Genomic DNA, 24,957 nt, shown 5'->3' on the forward strand with positions numbered 1-24,957 from the left:
ATATTAAGACGTGGGAAAATACCCGAAGAAACCTAAATACCATACATATAAATAACCACGAAAACATAAGATGTGTGTGTGTGTGTGTGTGTGTGTGTGTGTATGTATGGTATTCAGCTTTAAAACTTTAAAAGCACAACTATAATGACGTGGGAAAATACCCGAACAAAGCTGAATACCATACATATAAGTACCCGTGAAAACTTAAGAAAACACACACACACACACACACACACACACACACACACACATACATACATATATATATGTAGGTCTAGTTGTGTTCGGGTCTTTTCCTGTGTAAGATTAAGAGTATCTTGGCAACGTTTCAGTGAGGTCCCACTCACCATCCTCAGGCTGGAGCTTTCGGCTTTGTGCCAGTGCAAGCAGTGTGTGATCAGAACTGCCGTCTCTCTATAAATACTGGTGGGGGGGGGGGGCTAGTGTGCTGGGCTGGTTGGCTGCGCTGCTGCCTCTTGATTGGTTGATGGAGTTGATGTTGGTATAATGGGCTGTGTGATGGCCTTGTGAGTTTTGTTGTGGAGATATCCTGGATCTTGTGCTGTAATCTCCTGGGTCATTTGTTTTGTAGTGATCTTTTTTCCATTTGCCTCTCGTGTTTTAATGGCTTGGGTAATGGGTTGTGTGATGGGCTTGCGAGTTCTTTTGTTGTGGTATTTCCATTAGCCTTCTACACAGGAGGCTAATGGAAAAGAGATCAAAAACAAATGACCCAGGAGATTACAATGCAGGACCCAGGATACCACAACAAAAGAACTTGCAAGCCCATCACACAATGTATAGTCTTCAAGATGCCCCAAACTATACGGCCTCCCAAAAATACACAAAGAAGGCATACCTCTCAGACCCATAGTCAGCTCCAGAGGAGCACCACTACAAAATCTAACTGAACACTTAGCAAAGAAGCTACAGCCCCATGCTGAAGCAGCAGCTTCACATGTACAAATCTCATACCACTTCTTGGAAATGATCAAAGATCTACACATGGAACAAGAAGATCTGCTTGTAAGTTTTGACATGGTTTCATTATTCACTCAAGTCCCGATAGAAGAAACTCTTGAAATCATCAAAAATAAATACCAACCAGCTAAACACCTCATGGAACTAACAGAACACTGCTTAACCAACACATATTTCATATACAAAGGACAAAGATACAAGCAAATTGAAGGAACCCCTATGGGATCACCACTGTCACCCGTCATTGCAAACCTGTTCATGGAAGAATTTGAATCCAGAGCCCTAGCTAATGCCACCCACAAACCCAAACTATGGTTAAGATACATTGATGACACATTTGTGATTTGGCCCCATGGAAAAGAAAACCTAAACAATTTCCTAACACACCTAAACAGCACACATCCCAAAATCAAGTTCACCATGGAAATTGAAACAAACAACTACCATTCCTAGATGTACTAATCTACAAAAAAACATATAGTCAGGACAGAATTTTGAACCATTTCTTCAGAAGTAGGGGAACACTGTATGCAGGATATGATTTTAAAAAAAATCAAAGTGAAAGTAATTTCATTGTAAAAGTGAGTTTAAAGCTCAGTCTGGCTTTTAGGAGCATCCCGCTATCATAGCTACTACTTTGACTTTTTGATCGGTCTTCAGGACTTCCCTAGAGGCAGGTATAATAAGTTGAGATGTGTGAGCTTTCTGCTTGAATGTTTGACTCTTCCACTGGAAATCCATCTGTTGAATCAAGTCAGGTGCCTTTGCGTTGATGTGAACATTCAGTGGATTTTGTGCCTGAATCTATGTATGCACAGATACACAGAAACAGACACCTGCATACTTTTATTCAATAAAATCTTGCCATTTGGAATCTAAAAGTGAATCTTGGTTGGTCTTCATCCCTTTAAAGCTATATGCATAGCCTTCAAGAACCTGGATCAATGTATAACCCACAGAATCTATAAAGGTCCATCTCTCTTTTAGAAGGCAATCAGGAATTTCTCCATGCTATAATTTTTGTAGCTAGAATAAATTCCAGAGCAAAATACTGTATTACAGGACAAGGGACCCTTGTCAGTAATTTAATGGGCATAAATGACTACCCATAGAAGAATTGCCAGCAGCACTGAACAGCAATTTTGAATGGCCTTTTTTACTCACAGGGATACACCCAAGTAAAACAAAAAAATAATAATGAAAATGTGCCGTCGACAGGACAAAAGACTTTCATTTCATAGAGCATGGCAAGTATCTCACTTAATTGCTGTTTCCCATTTTTGACATGTTATTTAAATAGTTAGCTTTGATGAGGAAAGAAAGAGAGACATCTGCTACCCCATGGTTTAAAAAAAGAAATAAATAAACTTAATACGACAAAGAACAGCCTATTTTAAAATTAATGTTATTTCACAACATAAAACAGCAGCCAGAAATCTTCACAAGCTGCACCTATCTGGCCATTTGCCTCCCATAGATAGACAGTAGGAGGGCCCAACTAAATGCTCAGTACAAGCTCCCTATGTGATCCAGAAACTTTTATCACACAGAATTTGAAATCACATGGGTCCTGATGCTACTGCCTTTGTAATACTTGAAAAATGGTAGAAATAAGAAGGGATGTGGCTAGTAAATCTTCTCAGTCCTCCTCTACCTCTTTTACATATATCATTTTCTTTGGGCAAAGTAGAGCACCATGAACTGACATTACATCAAACGTTTCTTTTGGCATGTTTTCCTTGGTAATTTCATTCAATCTGACAGAAAAGAAGTTGCTTGGGGAATTTGCTTCAAAGAAAAACTTTCCTTTGAATGTAAGACAATCTTGTTTCGTAGGCATCAACTTTCTGGAACAGCATTCAGTTAGAAATCTAGATGGTTCCATCGCTCCCAACCTTCACAAGAACCTTAAAAATGGAGTTGTTCAGAATGCAATTCACTTAGGAACTGTCATCAATATTTGTGTTACTCTTATCATTTTTTATAATAGTCATTTGTGCAAGGATTTGACATCTTTCATGATTATTAGACCTGTTTTGCTATTATTATTCTTCGACTGTTATGCCCACATGGAATGAGGCAGAATCCATAAAGTCTGCAAATATTTTTCAATGAAATTGGAGGTGAGGGTCCTTTTAATGATTCAATGGCTCTGAGGTGATTGCATGTACTTTGGTTTCATGGTATGGTCTCTCTCCAGTGGCCTGAACCAGAATGAGTCTAGTAGCATCTCCTCCAATTAATACATATGAAAAGGTGCTATCAAACTCCTGATTTTTGTATAGATTACTACATCTCCCCTCCTGCAACTGCTACCCTGAATTCCTATCGTATTAGGATTCTTTTTGTGGGCCTCATCATATTAGAAAGCAAGTAAGCCCTGAAGGCTACAGAATGCTAGTGAGATATGTTTGGGGAACCTAAAGGACAGTAGTATGATCATTTCATTGAGTGAAGCTTTTGAAAAAATGCACTTTCCAAAGAACATGCAACAGATGCATCACAAGAATAAGGTAAGAAAGAACAAAATTTTATTTTATAGGAGAATAAACCTTAAGAATTTGAGTATAATAAAGAAGAGAGGAATAGCTATTTTCATAATGCCTTTTGGGGGAGAAGCTTCAAAGAAGCTTATGGTTTGCAACAGTTGGAATGCAAAATAAAATAAAATAAAATCCTTTGGATTCAGCAGGGTGGTGATAAAAAACCTGGGGGTGGAGAGAATGTATTACCTCATTTCTTCTTTTACAGAATGGCAAATGGAATGAGCTCATCCATTGAACTGAGTGAAAGTTAGATAACAAGCTTACTTACCATATTAAAAAACTATTCTGTTAATTGTTAAGGTATTGATGTGCCAAATTGACCATTCAATTTACTCCATTCATGAAAGTATGTGCAGGAAAAGATGGGGAGTAAATTAAATAGCAGTTATTTGAAATGGAAAATCTCACACTATAGGAGAGATTGCCTTCCTTGAGTGATGGCTAAGGAGATCTGTCTTGAAGATGCTGTTTAAATTTATTTTATGTACTCACTTGCCTGTGAACAGAGATTCTCTCCATCTTGCAGTTTCTTCCATCTTTGGATAATTATGTGCCCCATAATAATTATTAGAGTTACCTTCCCAGGTGACTATGCAGGGTTGATTGGTCGTATGACCACTCGTTCAAAGAACTGGAAGAAACTCAAAAACAGAGACCACTCAACCACTTCCAAGGAACAGAGATTCTGGAATAGAGATTCTCTCCATCTTGCAGTTTCTTCCATCTTTGGATAATTATGTGCCCCATAATAATTATTAGAGTACCTTCCCAGGTGACTATGCAGGGTTGATTGGTCGTATGACCACTCGTTCAAAGAACTGGAAGAAACTCAAAAACAGAGACCACTCAACCACTTCCAAGCTAAGGAGCCCTCTCTTTTCCCCTTCTACAAACTTTTTGTCAGCTGCCACCTTATGCTTGCTTGTGCTTCGCTGCTATGAAGTGACATGACAGACTGCCATGAATTGTGGGGAGGGGGAAAGAAGGGAAGAGTGCTTGGGAAAATGAAAGTAAGTGTTGTACCTTTTCAAGATGCTGCCTCAAGGTCACCCAGTTGGAAGAAGGAGGGGGCTGAATACCATACTGCGCTTGGACTGACCGTTATGAAAACATCTTGCCTGAACCTGATTGGTTACACTGGGGTGGGCAATGAGAGACAGTTAAGGGAGGGAAAAGTAGAAGGGTTTTTTGTGCATGATTTTCAGTTCTGGCTTTGCAATGCACTTGACCTCTAATAAACTATACCTTTCTCAATTAATGGAGCCAAGGGTCATTTTTATTTAGAGGTTTAAGTTGTGGCAGGTCCAACACTTTTAAGAAATTATTTTACTCCCTATCAAAGAGGAAGAAAAATATTGTGCTTCTGTTTAGGAAGTAAAGAAAAAATCTCACAGCTGCAGTGGGAGGATTAAAACAGCTTTACTGAATTGTCAGCTAGTCACAGTTACTTCTCTATATGCAAAAGTTCACACATCACGTTCCTCTCAGAGAAAACTAATAGAAGAATTTATTATTACTGCATATTTTACATAAACTCAAGGGGGAAAATCCAATTATGCCTGCATTTCCAAATGTTTGCAGATTTCACAGAAACCTACCTGTGTTGGGGACTCCTAAACGCCCTCCCAAATGATCAAATACACTGGTAGCTCTCATCTCATTTTGCTTTGAAAATGATGAGAGGTTCTGGATGTAGGCCGTTTTGTTCTTTGCATGCACAGGATTGAAGGTTTTGTTGTTGTCATGTGGAAATGTCCCAGAATGAGTTTTCCTGTGATACTCTGAATGTTCTGTCACACCCAACGACACCATAAATGAACTTTGAACTTTGACTTTGATATCAGACAAAGGGTTGAAGAGGGAGGATTCTGTCATCAGCTCCTTATCAATGGGATCTTGAAGGCATATGGGTCCACTGTAGGTTCTACTGACCGTCAGGTCAGGCTGCATGGATGAGTTCAAAAGCAAGGAGTTACCTGATAGAAGGAAATTGGTCAAGCAATCAGTTACCATTGCTATATAGAACTCTAAGCATTATCTGCATACTTAATTCTACATTCAGATTGCAAACCTTGAGCAACATTACATTAGATTTTAAATAGAATTTTTTTTGTAATAAATTACAAGTAAATGTTTTTTTTTCCCAAACAGAAAACTAATTATCAGGAGGAAAATTTATGCCTGAGTCAATCACAGTTTCAGTTGGGAAATGGTAGATATCTTAGACCAAGCCAGATTTAAATAAATTCACTGAGCTTGGATATTTTCCTGCCAATGTTTCATGACCAGGACATGAGTGCATGAGAGTGTAAGGTTTACTGACAGAGCAAGCTATTATGAATAAACTACCAGTAGATGAAGTCTCCCTTGCTATAGAGATTAAGGAAGTTGACTTTGAGGGAGGTACACAAGCTCTGTAAACAAGAGGTAAAACATTTTGTCTAAGTCCAGAATATTGAGATAATCTTCTAAGTGGCTCAGACAGAACCTCCTTCATTCACCTAGAGTAAAAGAAGATGTTACAACACAATCAGGTTTGCAAAATTCTGTTATTACAGCCAATGTGTATAAAAATATTTTAGATTTTCCTTGGTGATGATTTCTTGGTCGGGTCTACCTATGGGGCTTACATGTAGATTGATAGTGTTACCTAGCATTGCAGGAAAACAACTTGAACCAGTAGCTTTATCATCAGTTATCTCTATTATTGAGATTCAAAAATACAGGAAAAGTCCTAGAGGTATGATTGAGTTAATTATCCATTTATAGGTGCATTGAGTTAAGCTTCATCTACACACTATTCAATAAGAGAAGCAACCAAAGGTGAAAGAAAGAGGCAAACAGACCTAAATATACCCTTCCTCATTATGCCTCTGTTAACTAACACCCGAAAAGCAGAAAATAGCTCCAGATAAACAAGAATAAAGATGAAACCATATCCCATCCAAAAAACAACCAAGGGAAAAAATAATCAAGGCTGATAAGACAATCTACCACATGTAAACAGTCAAGAAACCCTACTCCTCCATGCTCTGATGTTACCTAGAGTGGTAATGAAAGATATTCAGGAAAAAAGTAAGCACAGAGGACAACCAAAATAAACAATTCAACCCTCAGCTACACACATTTTTCTACTATGGAAACAAAGAATTGCAATTTTGCCAGCGAGCAAAGTATCTGTCTTATTTTACTTCATATTTAATTCAGAGCAGAACAAGCTGTTGACATCTGTTCATAATGTTTGTTTAAAAAATAGACATACTATAAGCACAAACAAAATTAACACATTGGTCTGGCTGCTCTTCTTCAATTTTGATTTTAAACTAAGCCAAGAAAAATGTTCCACTCTCTTTATTCCAAACTAAGTAATCTGTTTTGCTCAATTTTCCTGACTATGCTGAGACTTGTGCAACTGAGGAAAAGAGAGACCTTTCTTCTTCCTGTTCTCCCCATAACATTCTTTGAACTTTAGAGTTTCTGGGCTCTTTTGAACTTCCAAATTTGGGGACATCTAGGAGACAAAACAGTGGCATTAAGAAGCATCTAATGAAAAATCAGTAGCATTAGAAAATGTTCTAATAGAGCTGCAGTTATTGTCAGTAAGTAATTCACAGACCTTTTATTATTCCACTGCAGACACCAGAAGAGAAAGGCATCCAAATGAATGGGTAGAATTAGGAGGAAAAAGTACAGTAGGTGAGTGAGTAGGATCAGATCTCTAACCCTTTCCAGGGGTACAAACAGTCTCTAAGTAATCTCCTTTAAAAAAAACCCTCTTCCAAAAAACCAATTTCTAAACCTATCTGGGTAGAGTTCAGTCAATGATTATTTTCCTATAAGCATTAAACAATATTTTTAGTAATTTATATCTATTTATATATGACAGTATGTGGGAACATTTTCTACATATGTTGAAATGTTGAAGTTATTTTGTTAATGTTTTCTCAGCAGCTTGACATCCTTGCCCAAACATTTTTGTGCTTCAGTGATTTTCTCAGCATGTATAAGGAACACATGCGAACAGATGACTTATTATTATAAGTATGTATACATAAGAGCATATTACATAGATATTTTTTGCAGCTTTCCATCCACAATGTGCTGTTACCATGTAATTTGAATTCCTATAAAAGTAGATTGTTTTCTTCTTTTTCTTTTTAGTTTACTCTTGAATCATTCTCTCTCTCTTGGTGTGTGGGTGTTTTGTTACATGCTGGGAGAAATAACCAGAAATCTCATTATGGGAACTCTTTGGCTCAGTGACTATTGAGCAAATTGGAGGCCTAGATTTCTAAGACCGCTGATTTCTCCCAGGTTCTTACCCTCAATCATAGATTGAAAGGGTTGAAAGCAGGGGTGGGATTCAATTTTTTAACAACTGGTTCTGTGGGTGTGGCTTAGTAGGTGGGTGTGGCTTAGGTGGTAATGTGACTGGCTGGGCGTGGCCAACTCAACATCACTCACATCGAGGCACACATCTCCTCGCCTGGCCTCTCATGACTGTGGGGATGCTGCAATAGTCGTAAGTGTGAAAAATGGTCATAAGTCACTTTTTTCAGTGCCATTGTAACTTTGGATGGTCACTCCACACAAGCAAAGTACCAGCAAAGGAGGGGAAAAAAGCTCCAAAGAAGGAGAAAAAACTCCAAAGAAGTTCCTGAGACAGGAAGTCTAGTCCTGCCAAGAATGTAATAAGGGTTAACGGAGAGACAGTTTCTGTAAGCAACACCAGAATATTTCCTTCCTGCCTTCCTTACAGGATTAGGCCAGTTAGCAACCGGTTCTAGTGAATAGATGCGAACCTGGCTAGTCTAGTAAAGAGAAGGACCAGGGGAGACATGATAGAGGTCTTCCAATATTTGAGGGGCTGCCACAGGGAGGAAAGGGTCAAGCTATTTTCTAAAGTGCCTGTAGGCCAGACAAGGAGTAATGGATGGAAACCGAACAAGGAGAGATTTAACCTGGAAATAAGGAGAAACTTTCTGTCAGTGAGAACAATCAACCAATGGAATAGCTTGCCCTTGGAAGTTGTGGGAGCGCCATCACTTGAGACTTTCAAGAAGAGATTGGACTGCCATTTGTCAGAAATGGTGTAGGGTCTCCCGCTTGGGTGGGGGGTTGGACTAGATGACCTACAAGGTCCCTTCCAACTCTGATTATCTGTTATCTTTTATCTGTAGAATCCCACCCCTAGTTGAAAGGCACTGTGAAAATCATGAAATCCAATCCCCCACCCATGATAGGAATCCACTACCACAACATCCTTAACTGATGCTCATCAGCTTGGAGATGTTTAAATGGCTTCGGTTTAAACATCTCCAACAAAGGAAGGTTCACCACTTCCTCTTCCATTGTGAAATAGCTTGTATCATTAGGACACTCTTCTTGATGTCTGGTTTGTAATGTAAACCTATAGTTTTTGGTCTTTCTTTCTGGAACAATTTTGAACCATACCACTTCATCTTCTGTAGGATAGTTCTTGTCAGATGGGAAGAATCAGGATCACATGTAAGTAATAGATTTATTGTTCAAACCTATACACAAGAATCTGGACAACTAACGGGCAACACTAAATTAGTGTTAGATAAGAGTTAATGGAATTAAATTAAAGGGGGATTACATATGGAGCCTTTGTGGACATGTAATGATGCTAGGTTCTGCCTCTTCTTTTCCTACAGTTCCCTACAGAACAACCAGTTTCTCATATGTGTACTGTATGAGAATATGTATGTGAATCACTGTATAGATGAAATATTCAGTAGATTTAGTCATTATATAGCTGCCTCATTAAACTCTCAGAACTAATGTAGGACTTCCCTCCCCCCAATCACCATGGAAATTAAAATGAGTATTTCATCTAGATGATTTAATATATTCATTATAATAATATAGATGATGAAGGGCTGGAGGGAATTTATGGGGAATAAAGGGCTTGGGACTGATAGCTGTTAAGAAGATTCTTAAGGTCTTCCCTGTAGAGTTGTAGTAGATAGGCCAAAAATAATGGAGTTAATTACATAAAATTAGATTGTAGTTTGATATTCGATTAAAAAATCCTAATATAGTAGTAAGATATGATCTTGGAAGTTGGTGGTATCTTTTTTGTTGGAAATTTTTAAATACTGGATTGTCAGTTGTTGGTGATACCCTGATAGAGGATTAGTGCTCTGGGTGTATAGTCTTCAGGATGTCTTTGAACCCTTATTCTATATTATTCTATTGAAAGAATTCTTATCTCCTTTCTTTCTTAAAGAGATATAAGTAAATAACCATAGTTGTCTTCACATTTCTAGCACTAGGGGTTTCAGAAATCAGAATGTTATTTAAAAGGAAAAGAAAAACTCTAACTTTTTACATAAAGTTTTCAAGAAAGGAGTCCTTAGGAAAAGTATCACAATGTGCAATTTAGATTTCCTGAGTATTTGATGGTACATTTAAGCAATAACTAAACTTGACAAATTGGGCTCTATGTATGATGTGATTTAGTACTGGCTGGCTGTCAGGGCTCCAACAAATCCCCCTCATTCAAAGCAAAAGTCTCTAGCCACATCTCAGAAAAAGTAAATTGGTTTAATAGAAATTGCCATGTTGATGCGTGGCTGGGTACAGCTGGTACTAAATCACATCATACATTTCCCCCTTGACCCTGGTCTTTCCCCCACCCCCTGGATGTGACTTATCCAATAGGACACATCAATCTCCAAGAGTCATCCATCATGCTCTCCAATAACCTTCTTATGCTCCAATAACTTTAGGTTGCTGAGTTGATATCTAGGCATTTCAAGAATGCCTTGTTTTCTCAAACTCCCTTTTTCTGGCAGCTAAAAAGACCAAAGGAGTATCTTTTTAGCTGACACATATAACAACTTCTCATGTCTTCTACTCTCCATGAATCACCTTTTTCAAGTAGAAATGTACTAGAGCTGAGATCAGAAGTGCCAATCTTTAATAATGATACTTGAAAAATGGGATGCACTATATAATTTATATGAAGTAGGACACAAAGACAACTGAGTGATTCCTCCCCCTCACCACTCAACATACAAACATTTATCTGGGATTAATAAACAATGAATAAATGGATCAGGAATTCTGAATCAATTCAATTGTTCAGTGAAGATGTCTTTTGGAAACTATACGATTGTGACATTTTAACTCAGAATCAACCAGCTGTTACTATAGTATTCTTTATTTCTGCCACAATCTGGAAGTAAAAAACAATCAATTTATTGAGTTTAAATATGCTTATAAAACCCCATTTTTAAAACTTGCTTCTGTTGTACTTAAGTAATAAGAATAATAAATACAAGAGATGATAGCATAGAATCATTCATGCACAATAGAAAAATGCTTAGCAACACGTTTTGAAACAATTATACAAGAAAGCCTAATTTCGCTTGAAAAAAAAATACAGCACTGATAAGCAACTACCTATCAGCTCAAAATCAAATCCCAACCCAACAACCACTACCACAACTACTACCTCAACTACAATCAAAACTACAACCAAAAATAACCACCAAACCACAACCACAAATAATTACTATCGCATCAAATAATTCCACAAATGATATCTCCTTACTCATCAGAGACACCATAGAACGTGATCAGAAATGTTCAAATGCCATCTTATTTGGTCTTGAAGACACCAACGAATCAGATGACATTACCAAAGTTTGTAATATCATAAGCAACTCAGATACAACAAACATCTCTCCTGAAGATATCATTGAAGTAACCAGAGATGGCACTGGGTACAAATACAGTGACGGCTCTGTGGCCCCAAAATTTTGTAGAGTTGTTTGCAAAAATGAGTCCAGCAAACACATATTCATTCATACAATAAATGCCAATGCAAAAACCAATCCCGACCAAAAAAACTTCGCTCAAGACTAGACTTATCCATACTGCAAAGAATCTGCTCCCGTGAACTCCGCAATGAACTTAAAAGATGTCTAGACAATGGAGAGAAATATCTCTACATTGACAACCATGCAGATTTTATCAAAAGTAAGTCACACAACCCACAACTCCACATCCAACCCTACCTAATCCAATCCACCATCACTCAAAACTAGGCACGCATGCCCCTAACTACCTCAATTCCAACTATACCTGGCCTTAAATGCAAGCAACTCAATGCAAGAAGCCTTGTGAATAAAATATCTGAATTTCTCCTTTTACTAAATATGGCTAAATTCAACATCATATTTGTCTGTGAAATATGGCTCAATGCATCTCCCCTTACTCCATTACCACAGTAAGAGACTATCATGTTTACCAATCAGATCATGAAATCCATAGAGGAGGTGGTGTTGCTATCTTCTATAAAAAGTCCTTACATCTAAAAAACATCCAAGTTACCCAAGATCTTGCTCTTCCTGAGACCGTCTGTGAACTGTCCTTAAATATCACATTTCGATTCTTACTGTGTTACAGAGCCCCTGATTATGACCTCAAACATGTAAACAAGCTAAATTCACTACTAACATGGGCTACATCCTGCCCACACACTTCTTGGAGACTTCAATCTACCTCACATTAACTGGACCCTAAACGAATGTAAAACTGAACCCATACATGCAACCTTCTACAATGCTGTAACAAACCTGGGACTGGAACAACTAGTAACCAACAATACTAGATTTAACAACTGTCTCGATCTCCTCTTCTGCAATAGTTTGAATTCAATTTATGGAGTACAAATTAAAGAACCCTTTTCCAACAGTGACCACAGAATGATTGACTTTTGACTCAACATACGTCCACACAAAAATCAACACAATGATGCGATCCCCAATTATAACTTCAAAAAAGGCAACTATGATCTTATAGACAACGATCTCTCATCCCTTGATTGGCAATTTCTATTCACTGGATGCAATATTGTTGAAGACCATTACAACATATTTTTACTTGAAGTCAAAAGAGTCACCAAACGATATGTACCAATCACAACTCCAAAACCCAGAAAAAACATTACCCATAACAATAAGGAAGCTTCAATCCAAAAAGAAATCGCTTTGGCAGAAAAACAAATCTGGTCAGGTTGCAAACTTCAAAGACGATACAAAAATTTATGCCACCAGATAAAGACTGAATGCACCAATTATCACATTAAACAAGAGGAAAACCTTCTACGCACCAATTCCAACCGTGCTTTCTACAATTTTGTAAACAACAAACTAAAAGACTCAAGGTCCATCCCACCCCTGAAAGGACCTAATGGTAAAGACTGCAATGATGACACCATTAAAGCCAGCCTCTTTAACACATTCATTGGTTCAGTATTTATAAACAGCAATGGATCATACTCAGTATGTCCTAGTTGAACCACAGACAACTACAATGATCTAACACATATCGATTTTTCAGAAGACAATGTTGAAAAAGCACTATGCAATCTAAAACCATCTCTATCTATTGGATCAGACGGAATATGTGCCTACTTCTTAAAAAAGCTATCTACTGCCATAGCTGAACCTCTAAGCATAATCTTTGAAAAATCTTTCAGGACCAGCTCCTTGCCAAAACTATGGTCACAAGCCACGGTCATCCCCATCTTCAAAAAGGGAGACCCCAGCCAAGTTGAAAATTACAGAACGATCTCTTTATGCTGCATCACCTGTAAAGTCATGGAATCAATTATTAACCAATCCATTATCCTCCACTTAGAGACAAACAACCTACTCTCTAACAAACAATTTGACTTCAGAAAAAAACTATCCTGTAATCTGCAACTCTTACACTGCAAAACGTATGGACTACACAACTCGATCAGGGCAAAGCAATAGTCACAATCCACATAGACTTCTGTAAAGCCTTTGATTCAGTGGTTCATGACAAACTACTACTAAAACTAAAATCTTATGGTATCTCCGGACAACTGCATAACTGAATAGAAGCATTCCTGACAAACAGACAACAAATGATCAAAATTGGGAGCATCCTATCAAATTCTGTCCCTTTAAAGAGTGGTGTCCCCCAAGGCAGTGTTCTAGGACCAACTCTCTTCATACTGTACATAAATTACCTCTGTGATCATATTAAGAGCAACTGCATCCTTTTTACTGATGAATGTAAAACTATTCAACACCACAGACAATACTTCTACCCTTCAAAAAAGACCTCAACTATGTATCAGAATGATCAAACAAATGGCAACTTCAAATCTCAACAAACAAATGCTCTGTCTTACATACTACCAAAAAAAATATATCAGAAAATAAAATGCAGGCTGAATAGTCAAGGCCTTGTTGATGATCCAAACTCTGTCAAGGATCTTGGAATACTCATCTCTAATGACCTAAGTGCTAGAGCCCACTGTAACTACATAGCCAAAAAGGCGTTAAGAGTTGTTAACCTAATCTTACATAGCTTTTTCTCTGGTAATATTACACTACTAACTAGAGCATACAAAACATTTGCTAGACCAATACTCAAATACAGCTCATCAGTATGGAACCCACATTATGTATCTGATATTAACACAGTTGAGAAAGTCCAGAAATATTTCACAAGAAGAGTTCTCCACTCCTCTACTCATTGCAGAATACCTTATGCCACCAAACTTGAAATTCTAGACCCCCAAAACCTAGAACTACACCGCCTTTGGTCCGATCTAAGTATAGTATATAAAAGCATACATTGCAATGTCCTACCTGTCAATGAATACTTCAGCTTCAACCATAACAATACAAGAGCAAACAATAGATACAAACTCAAGGTTAACCACACCAAATTTGATTGCAGAAAATACGACTTCAGCAACAGAGTGGTCAATGTCTGGAATACTCTACCTGACTTTGTGGTTTCTTCCCCAAACCCCAAAACATTAACTTTAGACTGTTTACTATTGACCTCACCCCTTTCCTAAGAGGACTGTAGGGGGTGTGCATAAGCACAGCAATGTGCCTACTGTCCCTGTCCCTGTCCTATTGTTTCTTTTATTTTTTTCTTTTATTTTTCTTATATGTATCCATTTCATGTTTTCATAACTATGTTTATACTTATACCTGTTATCTTGTGAGCAATTGGCAAACCAAATAAAATAATAAATAAATAAGAGCTGTGGTGGCGCAGTGATTAGAATGCAGCATTGCAGACTAATTTTGCCAACTGCCAGCAGTTCAGTCCTGACTGGCTTAAGGTTGATTCAGCCTTCCATCCTTCTGAGGTTGGTAAAAGGAGGACCCAGATTGTTGGAGGCAATATGCTGATTCTATAGTGAGGGCTGTAAAGCAGGGGTGGGATCCAACTGGTGTAACTACCAGTTTGGTGATTTTACATTTTGCATGCACATATCATTGGCATCTAGCTGCCTGGACAGCTGAGCAATGCTGCACTAAAAAGCACTTTTTCCTGCTTTTTAAACTGCAGCTGTGTTGCACAAAGCAGCCGCAGTTGAAAACGCAGGAAATAAAGGTCAGCTAAGAGCCTGGGTGGATGGGTGGGCCAAAACAGCAGCAAACATAGAACTGGTTCTATATAAGCTCTCTGTTTGCTACTTTTCAGAGAAACCAGTTCTACAGAAGTGGACAGAATTGGTAGAATCCCACCCCTGCTGTAAAGCATGATGAAGAGGCATATAAATCTAAGTGCTATTTCTATAAACACACAGCTTGAGTTTGACGCATAGATGTCTTTCACATATGTTTATTTTTATTTATTTATTTTTATTTGTCAATTGCTTACAAGATAATAGGTATAAGTAAAAACATAGTTTTTACATACATGGATACATATAAGAAAAATTTAAAAAAATATAAAAGAAACAATAGGACAGGGATGGTGTGCTTATACACGCCCCTTAGAGACCTCTTAGGAAAGGGGTGAGGTCAATAGAGACAGTCTAAGGTTAAAGTTTTGGGGGTTTGGGGAAGAAACTACAGAGTCGGGTAGAGTATTCCAGACATTGACCACTCTGTTGCTGAAGTCGTATTTCCTGCAATCAAGTTTAACCTTGAGTTTGTATCTATTGTTTGTTCTAGTGTTGTCATGGTTGAAGCTGAAGTATTCATTGACAGGTAGGACATTGCAATGTATCATTTTATATACTATACTTAGATCGGACCGAAGGCAGTGTAGGTTTCCTAGGTTTCCTAGGTCTAGAATTTCGAGTCTGGTGGCATAAGGTATTCTGCAACGAGTAGAGGAGTGGATCACTCTCCTTCTGAAATATTTCTGGACTTTCTCAATTATACTAATATCAGATACGTAATGTGGTTTCCAGACTGATGAGCTGTATTCGAGTATTGGTCTAGCAAATGTTTTGTATGCTCTAGTTATTAGTGTAATATTACCAGAGAAAAAGCTACGTAAGATTAGGTTAACAACTCTTAATGCCTTTTTGGCTATGTAGTTACAGTGGGTTCTAGCACTTAGGTCATTTGAGATGAGTACTCCAAGATCCTTGACGGAGTCTCTTTGAAGGGTGGCAGTATTGTCTGTGGTGTTGAACATCATCAGCAAAAAGAACACAGTTGCTCTTGATATGATCACAGAGGTCATTTATGTAGAGTATGAAAAGAGTTGGTCCTAGAACACTGCCTTGGGGGACACCACTGTTGTCAAGTACAGAATTTGATAGGATGCTCCCAATTTTGACCATTTGTTGTCTGTTTGACAGGAATGCTTCTATCCAGTTATGCAGGTGTCCAGAGATACCATAAGATTTTAGTTTTAGGAGTAGTTTGTCGTGTACCACTGAATCAAAGGCTTTACAGAGGTCTATGTAGATTGTATCTATTGCTTTGCTCTGATCAAGTTGTGTAGTCTATATGTTTTTGCAGTGTAAGAGTTGCAGATTACATGATAGTTTTTTCCTAAAACCAAATTGTTTATTAGAGAGTAGGTTGTTTGTTTCTAAGTGGAGGATAATGGATTGGTTAATAATTGATTCCATGTCTTTACAGGTGACGCAGCATAAAGAGATTGTTCTGTAATTTTCAACTAGGCTGGAGTCTCCCTTTTTGAAGATGGGGATGACTGTGGCTTGTGACCATAGTTTTGGCAAGGAGCTGGTCCTGAAAGATTTTTCAAAGATTATGCTTAGAGGTTCAGCTATGGCAGTGGATAGCTTTTTTAAGAAGTAGGCACATATTCCATCTGGTCCAATAGATAGAGATGGTTTTAGATTGTGCAGTGCTTTTTCAACAATGTCTTCTGTAAAATTGATATGTATTAGATCATTGTAGTTGTCTGTGGTTCAACTAGGAAATACTGGGCATGATCCATTGCTGTTTACAAATACTGAACCAAAGAATGTGTTATAGAGGTTGGCTTTAATAGTGTTGTCATTGCAGTCTTTACCATTAGGTCCTTTCAGGGGTGGGATGGACCTTGAGTCTTTTAGTTTGTTGTTTATAAAATTGTAGAAAGCGTGGGTGGAATTGGTGTGTAGAAGTTTTTCTTCTTGTTTAATGTGGTAATTGGTGCATTCAGTTTTTAATCTGGTGGCATAAGTTTTTGTATCGGCTTTTGAAGTTGTTTTTTGAAGTTGTTTTGAAGTATGTTGGACAAGTCTACTCCCACTGGCTGTACTCACTGGTGCTGACTGTTCCAAACATGCACCAAAATATCCCACTCCTGTTAAGTTATGATTGTGTTAGAACTATGTCATCTAAACATCCGGGCTTACATTCCACTGTAGTTCTCAATGGATGTGTGGATTGGAAGGAAAGACTCAATTCCATACCATTGCCTGATTCAAAAAGGATGCATTTTCACCTGAATTTTGTAAGAAGGATTGTCAAGATATCTAGAAGCATGATTAGCATGCTATACCTATATAGAAAACTGACAACTTGCCAGCTGTCTAAAGGAGGAAGCACAGCCATGTAGGAAAGATTGACTTATGTTCAAGATATCTATACATTTTGCTTTACATGGTATGAAGGGGATGAGCAGGAAATCAATTCCACACCATATACGTACATGAAAAGTCCAAGGAAGCTTAAAACCTGGTCACTTAATTCCACTGATTGGATCCTTCTTCAAAAAGGCATCAATCCAATTTTACCAACCTTGCTGGACAGTTTTAAAATTAAATGTCTGGAAGCCTCCTGTCAGAGCTGAGGAGTCAATCACATCCACACCATATTCACTCTGGCTCCTCCTGTAGAGAGTCACCCCAATAACAATGACAGCAATGGTGATGACAGCAGCCCCGAGGCCTGAGTACAGGGTGATATCTGTTGCATTCTCAATGTCTGCAAGAGAAGAAATAGCCTAAATGAGTGCAGGCTGTCCTGATGGCTAGTGCCAATTCAAAACTAATATTCAGCTTAAATGTTCAGAAAGTATGAGAATAGGAATAATTATCCCAGAAGAGGAATCACTACCCATTATCAGCCTACCTGCACTATTAAATTAGTGGAGGTTTTTTTTCCTGGTCTTCTTGTTGAAAGTAGGAGGAACTGGGAATAAAAATGGATAATTATTTCCTATAGGATTTGGGAAGAGGAGAAACAGGAAATTTGGATGTCCCAAAAGGCAATTGGATTTTGTTTTTCCTTGAAGATATTTCACTTCCCATCTAAGAAACTTCTATCAGAACTGGAGAAGCTTCTTGGATGAGAAGCGAAATGTCTTCAAGGACGTCCAGTTGCCTTTTGAAAAAAGCACCTTGGGACAACCAGGACTTGGATGACTGAGAATCTTCATAGACATTAAATCTGGATCACATCCATTTTTCTCCTTCCCAACTATATAATGGCTTCTGGAAAATATGTCCAATTCATAAGGACTATGGTGCAATTTGAGAATCATAGCATTAGCAGGACAATTTAATCCATTCCCACATTGCAGTTTGGTGAAGAAATTCAAATTAAAACTTCCCAAATAGAAGGCAGTGATCTGAGGGTTCCAAGAAGGAAACAAGTTGTTTTAAAGAACTTGACAATGCTTTTAGATGCTGGATCAGACACAACTGGTCATTTCAATCTTCTTCTAATGTAAGTGAAATCCCTTTTGACTTTTGTGTCTGATTTTGCAAATGTCCAGCTAGCTAATTACTTATGGGAAGAGAACAGAGGGGATAATGGAAGACTTTTTTAAAAAATGCTAATTTATTAAATAGGTGTATCTCTGTGTTTAAGAATCAGCAGGCATGTTTCTGCCTTCCCTTTGCCCATGGTCTCTTTAAATTAATCTCCCAAGTTGGAAGTGCTTGCTTAAGATGCATGTTCTGAAGGGGAATACACAGCCTTGGTCTAGGATAACTCGCCATAGCCAATTCACCATGACTCACTGCAGTCAGCTAGCTGTTGCCGACTCACCTTGGGATAACTTGCCATTGGGCAACTCACCACAGGACAATTCAACACTGTATTCATTTCATTTAGTTACTTTTATTACTGGTGACTAATTTTTCATAGAAATTATTGTAACTCTTATATTTCTTGGTTGAATTTCTTATTTTATTATTATTGGTTGAAATTAATTTAACTTTTGTGTTTGTTGAATTTTCTTATGGCAAGTTGTCCCATGGCAAATTGTCTACAGTGAGTTGGCCACAGCAATTTGTTCCACTTCCAACACAGCCTGCGTGACAGAGAGTGGGTAGGAAGGAAAACAAGACAGATTATTCACAAAAGCTCCTTTTTTGAAAAGCTTTGAGGAATATTGCCTTTATTTTGCTGGTTTAAAACCACAGACTTATTACTTTACACTCAGCTGTCCTTTGTGCTCTCAAGTTCATTTTGCTTGAGAAATACATTGCTGGAATCTGAGTGAAAAGTCCTTTTCTATATATGTCTGTCTGTCTGTCTATCATCCACCCAGCAATCCACTTAAGTCAGTGGTCAGACCTGAACTTTCAAGAGTATGCCAATTCTTCCATAGGCATCAAAATTGTTAGGTATCAGTAGAGAAATTAGAAGGTGCCACATTAATAGACACATAAAATAGTAAATAGAAAAAACATAAATGACAACTTTATCTGTCCATCCCACCTTCCCTCGAGGTAGGAAAATCTGCCCCAAATAGAAATGCATCAAGATATAAAAATGATGCATTATGTTTCTTTGACTGTTTCTTGACTGTTATTCTTCCATTCCAATTCTCTCCATAAAAAACATGCATTAATCTTTGTCAGTGCACCCAATTAGACAATGTCACAGCAACAGCTTGTGACATAGGATTCTGAAAACAATGCCATTTCAAGAAGAGTCCACAAATAATTTTATCTCTGTTTTACATCTTCAAATCAAGCAGCGGGGGGTCAGAAGGATTTGGTTCATGTAAATGAATAGTGTAGAGTTGTTCATAGTTATGTATACAGTACTGCATTTGTTGTTATTTATATACACTGCTACAGCGGGATGACTGTTTTATGTGGGGGTTTTTGCTAGAAAATGAGATGTGAAGATGCAGAAAAGAAGAATATGAAGTTAGTAAAATTTACATTTGCTCCATGACCTAAGACAGCAATTTGCTTAATGATATTTATCTGCAAAAATTGGGGTTATTAATTACTTATTTTTGGTCAGTTCTGGTAGTCAGGTCAAATCCCTAACTATCAGGATGTAGATCTAAACAGGAACACCACTGTGGTTGGGGTGTGTAGAATATACAAAAATTCAACACAGTAGTCATAATTAAAGCCCCACATTATTTTTACAGTTATGCATAATGCACATAATAAAGAAATGAGGTTTAAGTCATGAAGTCAAGGCTGACATTTTTTTAATGTCCTGAGATATTGCTGGATCTGAACATTTTTATCTGAGCCATCCCTCAGTAATTAGCAATATTGAGCTATCTCCCACGCTAATTAGCTACATTCACTGATAATTTTTTTTTCATCTCAATTTACTATTTTCAAAGAAATCACTGGAGAACCCTAGATTCTTCTTTGAAAATCAAAATAAATCCCACATGACATTTTGTAAAAACTTATACTATTACTAGTTTCATGTGCTCTAAAGCTGTGGTGGCACAGTGGTTAGTATGCAGTACTGCAGGCTACTTTTGTTGCCTACCGGCTGCCTGCAATTTGACAGTTTGAGTCTCACTGGCTCAGGGTTGACTTAGCTTTCCATCCTTCCAAGGTCAGTAAAATGAGGACCTAGATTGTTGGGGGCAATATGCTGACTCTGTAAACTGCTTAGAGAGGGCTGTGAAGCAGTATATAAGTCTAAGTTCTAAATAAGAGTTCTAAATAAGCTCTAAATCTCATATTCTAAAGACCTTTTGTTTCTACTATCAGCCTATCATTTGACAGGAGCACAGACAACTGTGTACCTTCAATCCTCAGTATATCTAAATTGATGGTGGAATTTTTCTGTTTGCAGGTAACAAGATTAAAACTGGGATTGTCTGCATCCAAAGTAGGTACTTTATCACTAGGAATTATCCTTTCTATATTTTTCCATTCATCCAACCCGGTGTTTCTCAACCTTGGCAACTTGAAGATGTCTGGACTTCAACTCCCAAAATTCCCATTTTGGAAATTGAATCCACACATCTTCTGGTTGTCAAGGCTAAGGAACATTTCATCAAACCTGATAAGTTTTAAATTTGTATCTATAATTGATCCTTATTGGTTTATCCAATTCCACAATGCTATTCTATGCATTTGCCCTTTAAATCAGATTTTTCTTTTGCTTTTTACAATCCTGTGATCCCTTAATTCAGGGTAGAGTTCAGATGACTGAATGAAGCTGAACATTTATTGGCTGGATGCCCTTCTTGACACCTATGTGGAGTTTGCAGAAGATATGTTTTTTTGCTCCCTGAGAAACATTTGTTGCCAAGTAGGATTGAACTCTCAACTTTCTGAGTAGGAGGTGAACATCTTCACCACTAGTCCACCATGCCACTTGCCCTTTAAAGCAGAATAATAATAAAAATATCATCAGACACCTGTTTCTAATTGCTTTGTCAAGTTAGGCACAAAACAAAGGTTGCCTCAGATTAAGAGAAGAGAGAAGACTTCATGAAGTGAAAAGGAATGCATAAACCCAAAGCTATCAACAATTATCTGATGTTATGATTGAACCCTGTCTGCATTTAATTGTGCTTCCTGACACCATTAAAGACATTCATCTAAAAGCATTCTTTTATGGTAATGAAGTTTTTATTAAGCATGGTTAAGTTTTATAAAAATACCTGATGATAAATTAAGAAGCGCAGAAGCCCAAAATGAAACATTTGGGTTTAATGCATTAGGAAGCATAATTGATTAAATTATCTCATTTGTAATAAAGTTTCACACAAGCTGTGCTGGGTACATATCATCTCCAATTCATTGTTTGTTCCCTCCCAGAAAAGAATAATTACACCTAGTTCTTGCAATCTTTCTTTTTCCTCCTATTCCCTTCTGTAACTGGTAAACATGCAAATCTACTTCTCTGCTCAGTTTCCCTTGTTTCTCCCATGGTCTGCCATATGAGAAACAGAGTTCTAAGCCAGGGAAGATTATATATAAATCTATTTACCACAACTGGTTTTTTCTCAATTATCTTAATAATTAACTTTGATTTTGCATCCATGGTGATTCATATGGCTTTAAATTTAATGCTCACTCAGTTCAAAAGCAAGCAACAAGTTTTATTAAAACACATCTCTAATGTCCTGGTTCAGAATAAATAGTTTAATTCTCCTGGGAGCTAAAGGAACTAAAATCAACCTCAGCAGTTTGGCTGACCTTTTAAGGATCCAGTCATGATGCTGGAGATGAGAGGATAAACAAAGAACTTGCAATCTGTTAGACAAACTGACAGGTTGCTGAGCTACAAGGGAAGCTCCAAAAATATCTGAGACATATGTGCAAATTTCCCTCTGCTCCTGGAGGAACATAGCTGTTTCAATTGAGAAAGATCATTCTACCATGACATGGCAATCCTAGACTTGCATAACCCAAGTTTGATGATTTGTTGCCCTCCCAAGCACTCTATCCCCTCCCCCCATTTCAACCTTTCCTTACGTTATGCTATCAACATAATGTTTTCCAACACTCTCAAAAGTGGTCCAGAGCTCTTAAAAATTGCTCATCCATGGATTTGGATTGGGTTACTTGAGGGGCAATATTCAACCATTGTTTTTACCTGATAAAAAACAACATGGGCATGCTCTCATGTCAGCCAAGGAACATTGGCTGGTGGGGACTGGAGGAATGTTTTTCCTGTCATACCTCCTAGCTTTTGGAACATTATTTCTCCAGAGATTAGGATGGCCATGATCCTGATGGCCTTTTGTAAAGACTCAAAGACCCTTTATCTGCCCTAGGGTCCCAAATCTATGATGGGCCCTTTTTCCAACCATGGATTATAAGTTTTCTCAACTGATTTATATATTTAATTTTCTTTTTGTATTATGGTTGTAATTAGGTTTTCCATTGATTTTATGATTGTTCATACTGATAGTATTGTTTGAAATGGATGGCCAAATAAATTGAATCAATAAATGAACCAATCAATCAATAAACAGAAAACGAACAATGCAAGAAGGGAACCAGTACAGTAATTTTCTTTCTCTCCATTTCTTGTTTGGATTTCTGCAAATTTTAGAAACTTGATGCTTTCCCCATACACTCCAAAATTCTAAATTGTGCAGAAACTGCACAAGGACATATATACAAAACAAAATTGCAGAAATTTCTCAGAGTAACAATAACACCAACTTTTTCTTGACCCTTCTTTTCTAATATTAATTATTAACTAAAGCCAAATGCCTTAATAAATTTGAAATAAAATGATGAGCGTGTTCAAAGCAGCTCTATTTAACTCTTTTTCTCCTAAACAAAACAAAATTCTGAATCACATTTATTATTGATTTCATTGTTCATAATGCAAGGCTCCCCTCCTCCCCACAACTAGGTTGTTAAAATATTGTGTATCTTTTACATTTTGGGGTGACTTTCATTTCATTTGGAGAATTTGCACCATGTGTTACCATATTCAGCTGAATACTGTTATTGCTTCCTCTGGTGCAGCTATGGCAACAGAAACATTGTCAAGATGTTTTCTGATTAGGGGATAGGAAGTTAAAACATATGAAGAACAGTTGCAAGAACTGGAAATTTCTAGTCTAATGAAGAGAAGGATTAGAGGTGACATGATAGCAGTCTTCCAATATTTAAGGGACTATCACAAAGAAGAGGGAGTCCAAGACACTCCCCATAGCACCTGAAGACAGGATAAGAAGTAATGGGTGAGAATGGGGGAAAGTAGCTTTGAATAAGTTAAAAGACAAAATTCTGCATGCTTTAGTTTTGTATCTTCTTTCAACCAAACCATTTACAATTAGCCTGATGTTGGCATTTTAATAAATACACAGTATATGTATATTTTTGAAAATGAAGTCTTAGAAAACACATATACAAGGGAGAAACTTACTTCGGGGTTTTATTTCATGAGGAGGTTTTCTGTCTAAAAAGAGGAAAGGGGTAGTGGGAGGGAGGGAGGGAGGGAGAGAGAGAGAAAGAGAGAGATGCACTTAATAAACAATCAAGGAATGATTAATTTCCACCCAGGTATAAGTGAAACATTGGCTGCTAACAAACCCCATTTTAGGCAAAATCTTCCTGCTTCCATTCACTTCTAACTTTTAGATTGAATATATCTTAAGATTTCATTTTCATTTTGTTAGGGATAGGGGAGGGGTTTTATTATTTTAGAGAATTGTCATTTTAAACAAACAGATTGTGTGAAAGATTCTAGATTTGGGAGTTAAGTCTGGAATACTTATCTTGTGGTCGATCAGGTTTATATATGATAGTTTTCCACAGAATACAACTTTAATATTTTCAAGTATAGGGGTTCAACATTCCAACTGACAAACCCAACCAAAGCAGGCACAGTTGAAACAATCCAATCTCCTAATGCAAAATGCATCATTTCAGCATTGATGAGGGCAAAACCAGTTCTAACTAATTCATGTGCAAACCCACATAATTAAAGTATAGGGTTCTCTCCCCCCCCCCCCATTATTGCAGGTCATATTGTCCAATTGAATCTCATTGTTTTGTCATGAGAAAAAGTCTTTGGCTTTGGCAAAGTGAAGTGTCCTTGGCTCCCATGCTCATCTTCTTGATGCCTGGAGCCTACATTCCATCCTCCCTCCCCTCCCCCATTCATTGGCAAGCTGAGAAGCGATAATGGTTGCAACAGGAAAAGCACACTTTAATTCTTGACAGGTGCCCCCCCCCCCCAAATACCTGGAAAACAGTAATTGCATGTTACTATCATTTATTCCGAACTCTTCCCTGGAGGGCCCCTGACTTCTGAGGCTATTTTACATAGAATCTGCCTTAATATTAGGGACTTTGAGCCACTTCGCTTCCGAAATTGGGTAGACTTTCCACTGTACCAAGCACTGTAACTTTCCTTTATAGTGCCTAGAATCTAAGATTCATTTAACCACATAGCGTCTTTCATCTCCCACTATAATCAGACCTGAAGCATCTTTGCCAATTGCCCTTAACTTA

At 37.6% G+C, this 24,957-nt stretch overlaps 1 protein-coding gene across 1 annotated transcript in view; it reads right to left on the minus strand.

The window, feature by feature from the left end:
- UNC5D (unc-5 netrin receptor D) overlaps positions 1-24,957 on the minus strand; it is a 726,013-nt gene that overhangs the window by 71,563 nt on the left and 629,493 nt on the right. The window contains exons 8-9 of the mRNA XM_087938913.1: positions 17,552-17,737; positions 5,126-5,503 (exon numbers count right to left, since the gene is read on the minus strand). Coding sequence (XP_087795039.1) covers positions 5,126-5,503; positions 17,552-17,737 — 564 coding nt within the window. The remainder of the gene's footprint in view (positions 1-5,125; positions 5,504-17,551; positions 17,738-24,957) is intronic.

Source organism: Pseudonaja textilis, chromosome 9 (genome assembly GCF_049901715.1).
Source record: "Pseudonaja textilis isolate UNSWEBS1 chromosome 9, rPseTex1.2, whole genome shotgun sequence".
Taxonomy (NCBI): domain Eukaryota; kingdom Metazoa; phylum Chordata; class Lepidosauria; order Squamata; family Elapidae; genus Pseudonaja; species Pseudonaja textilis.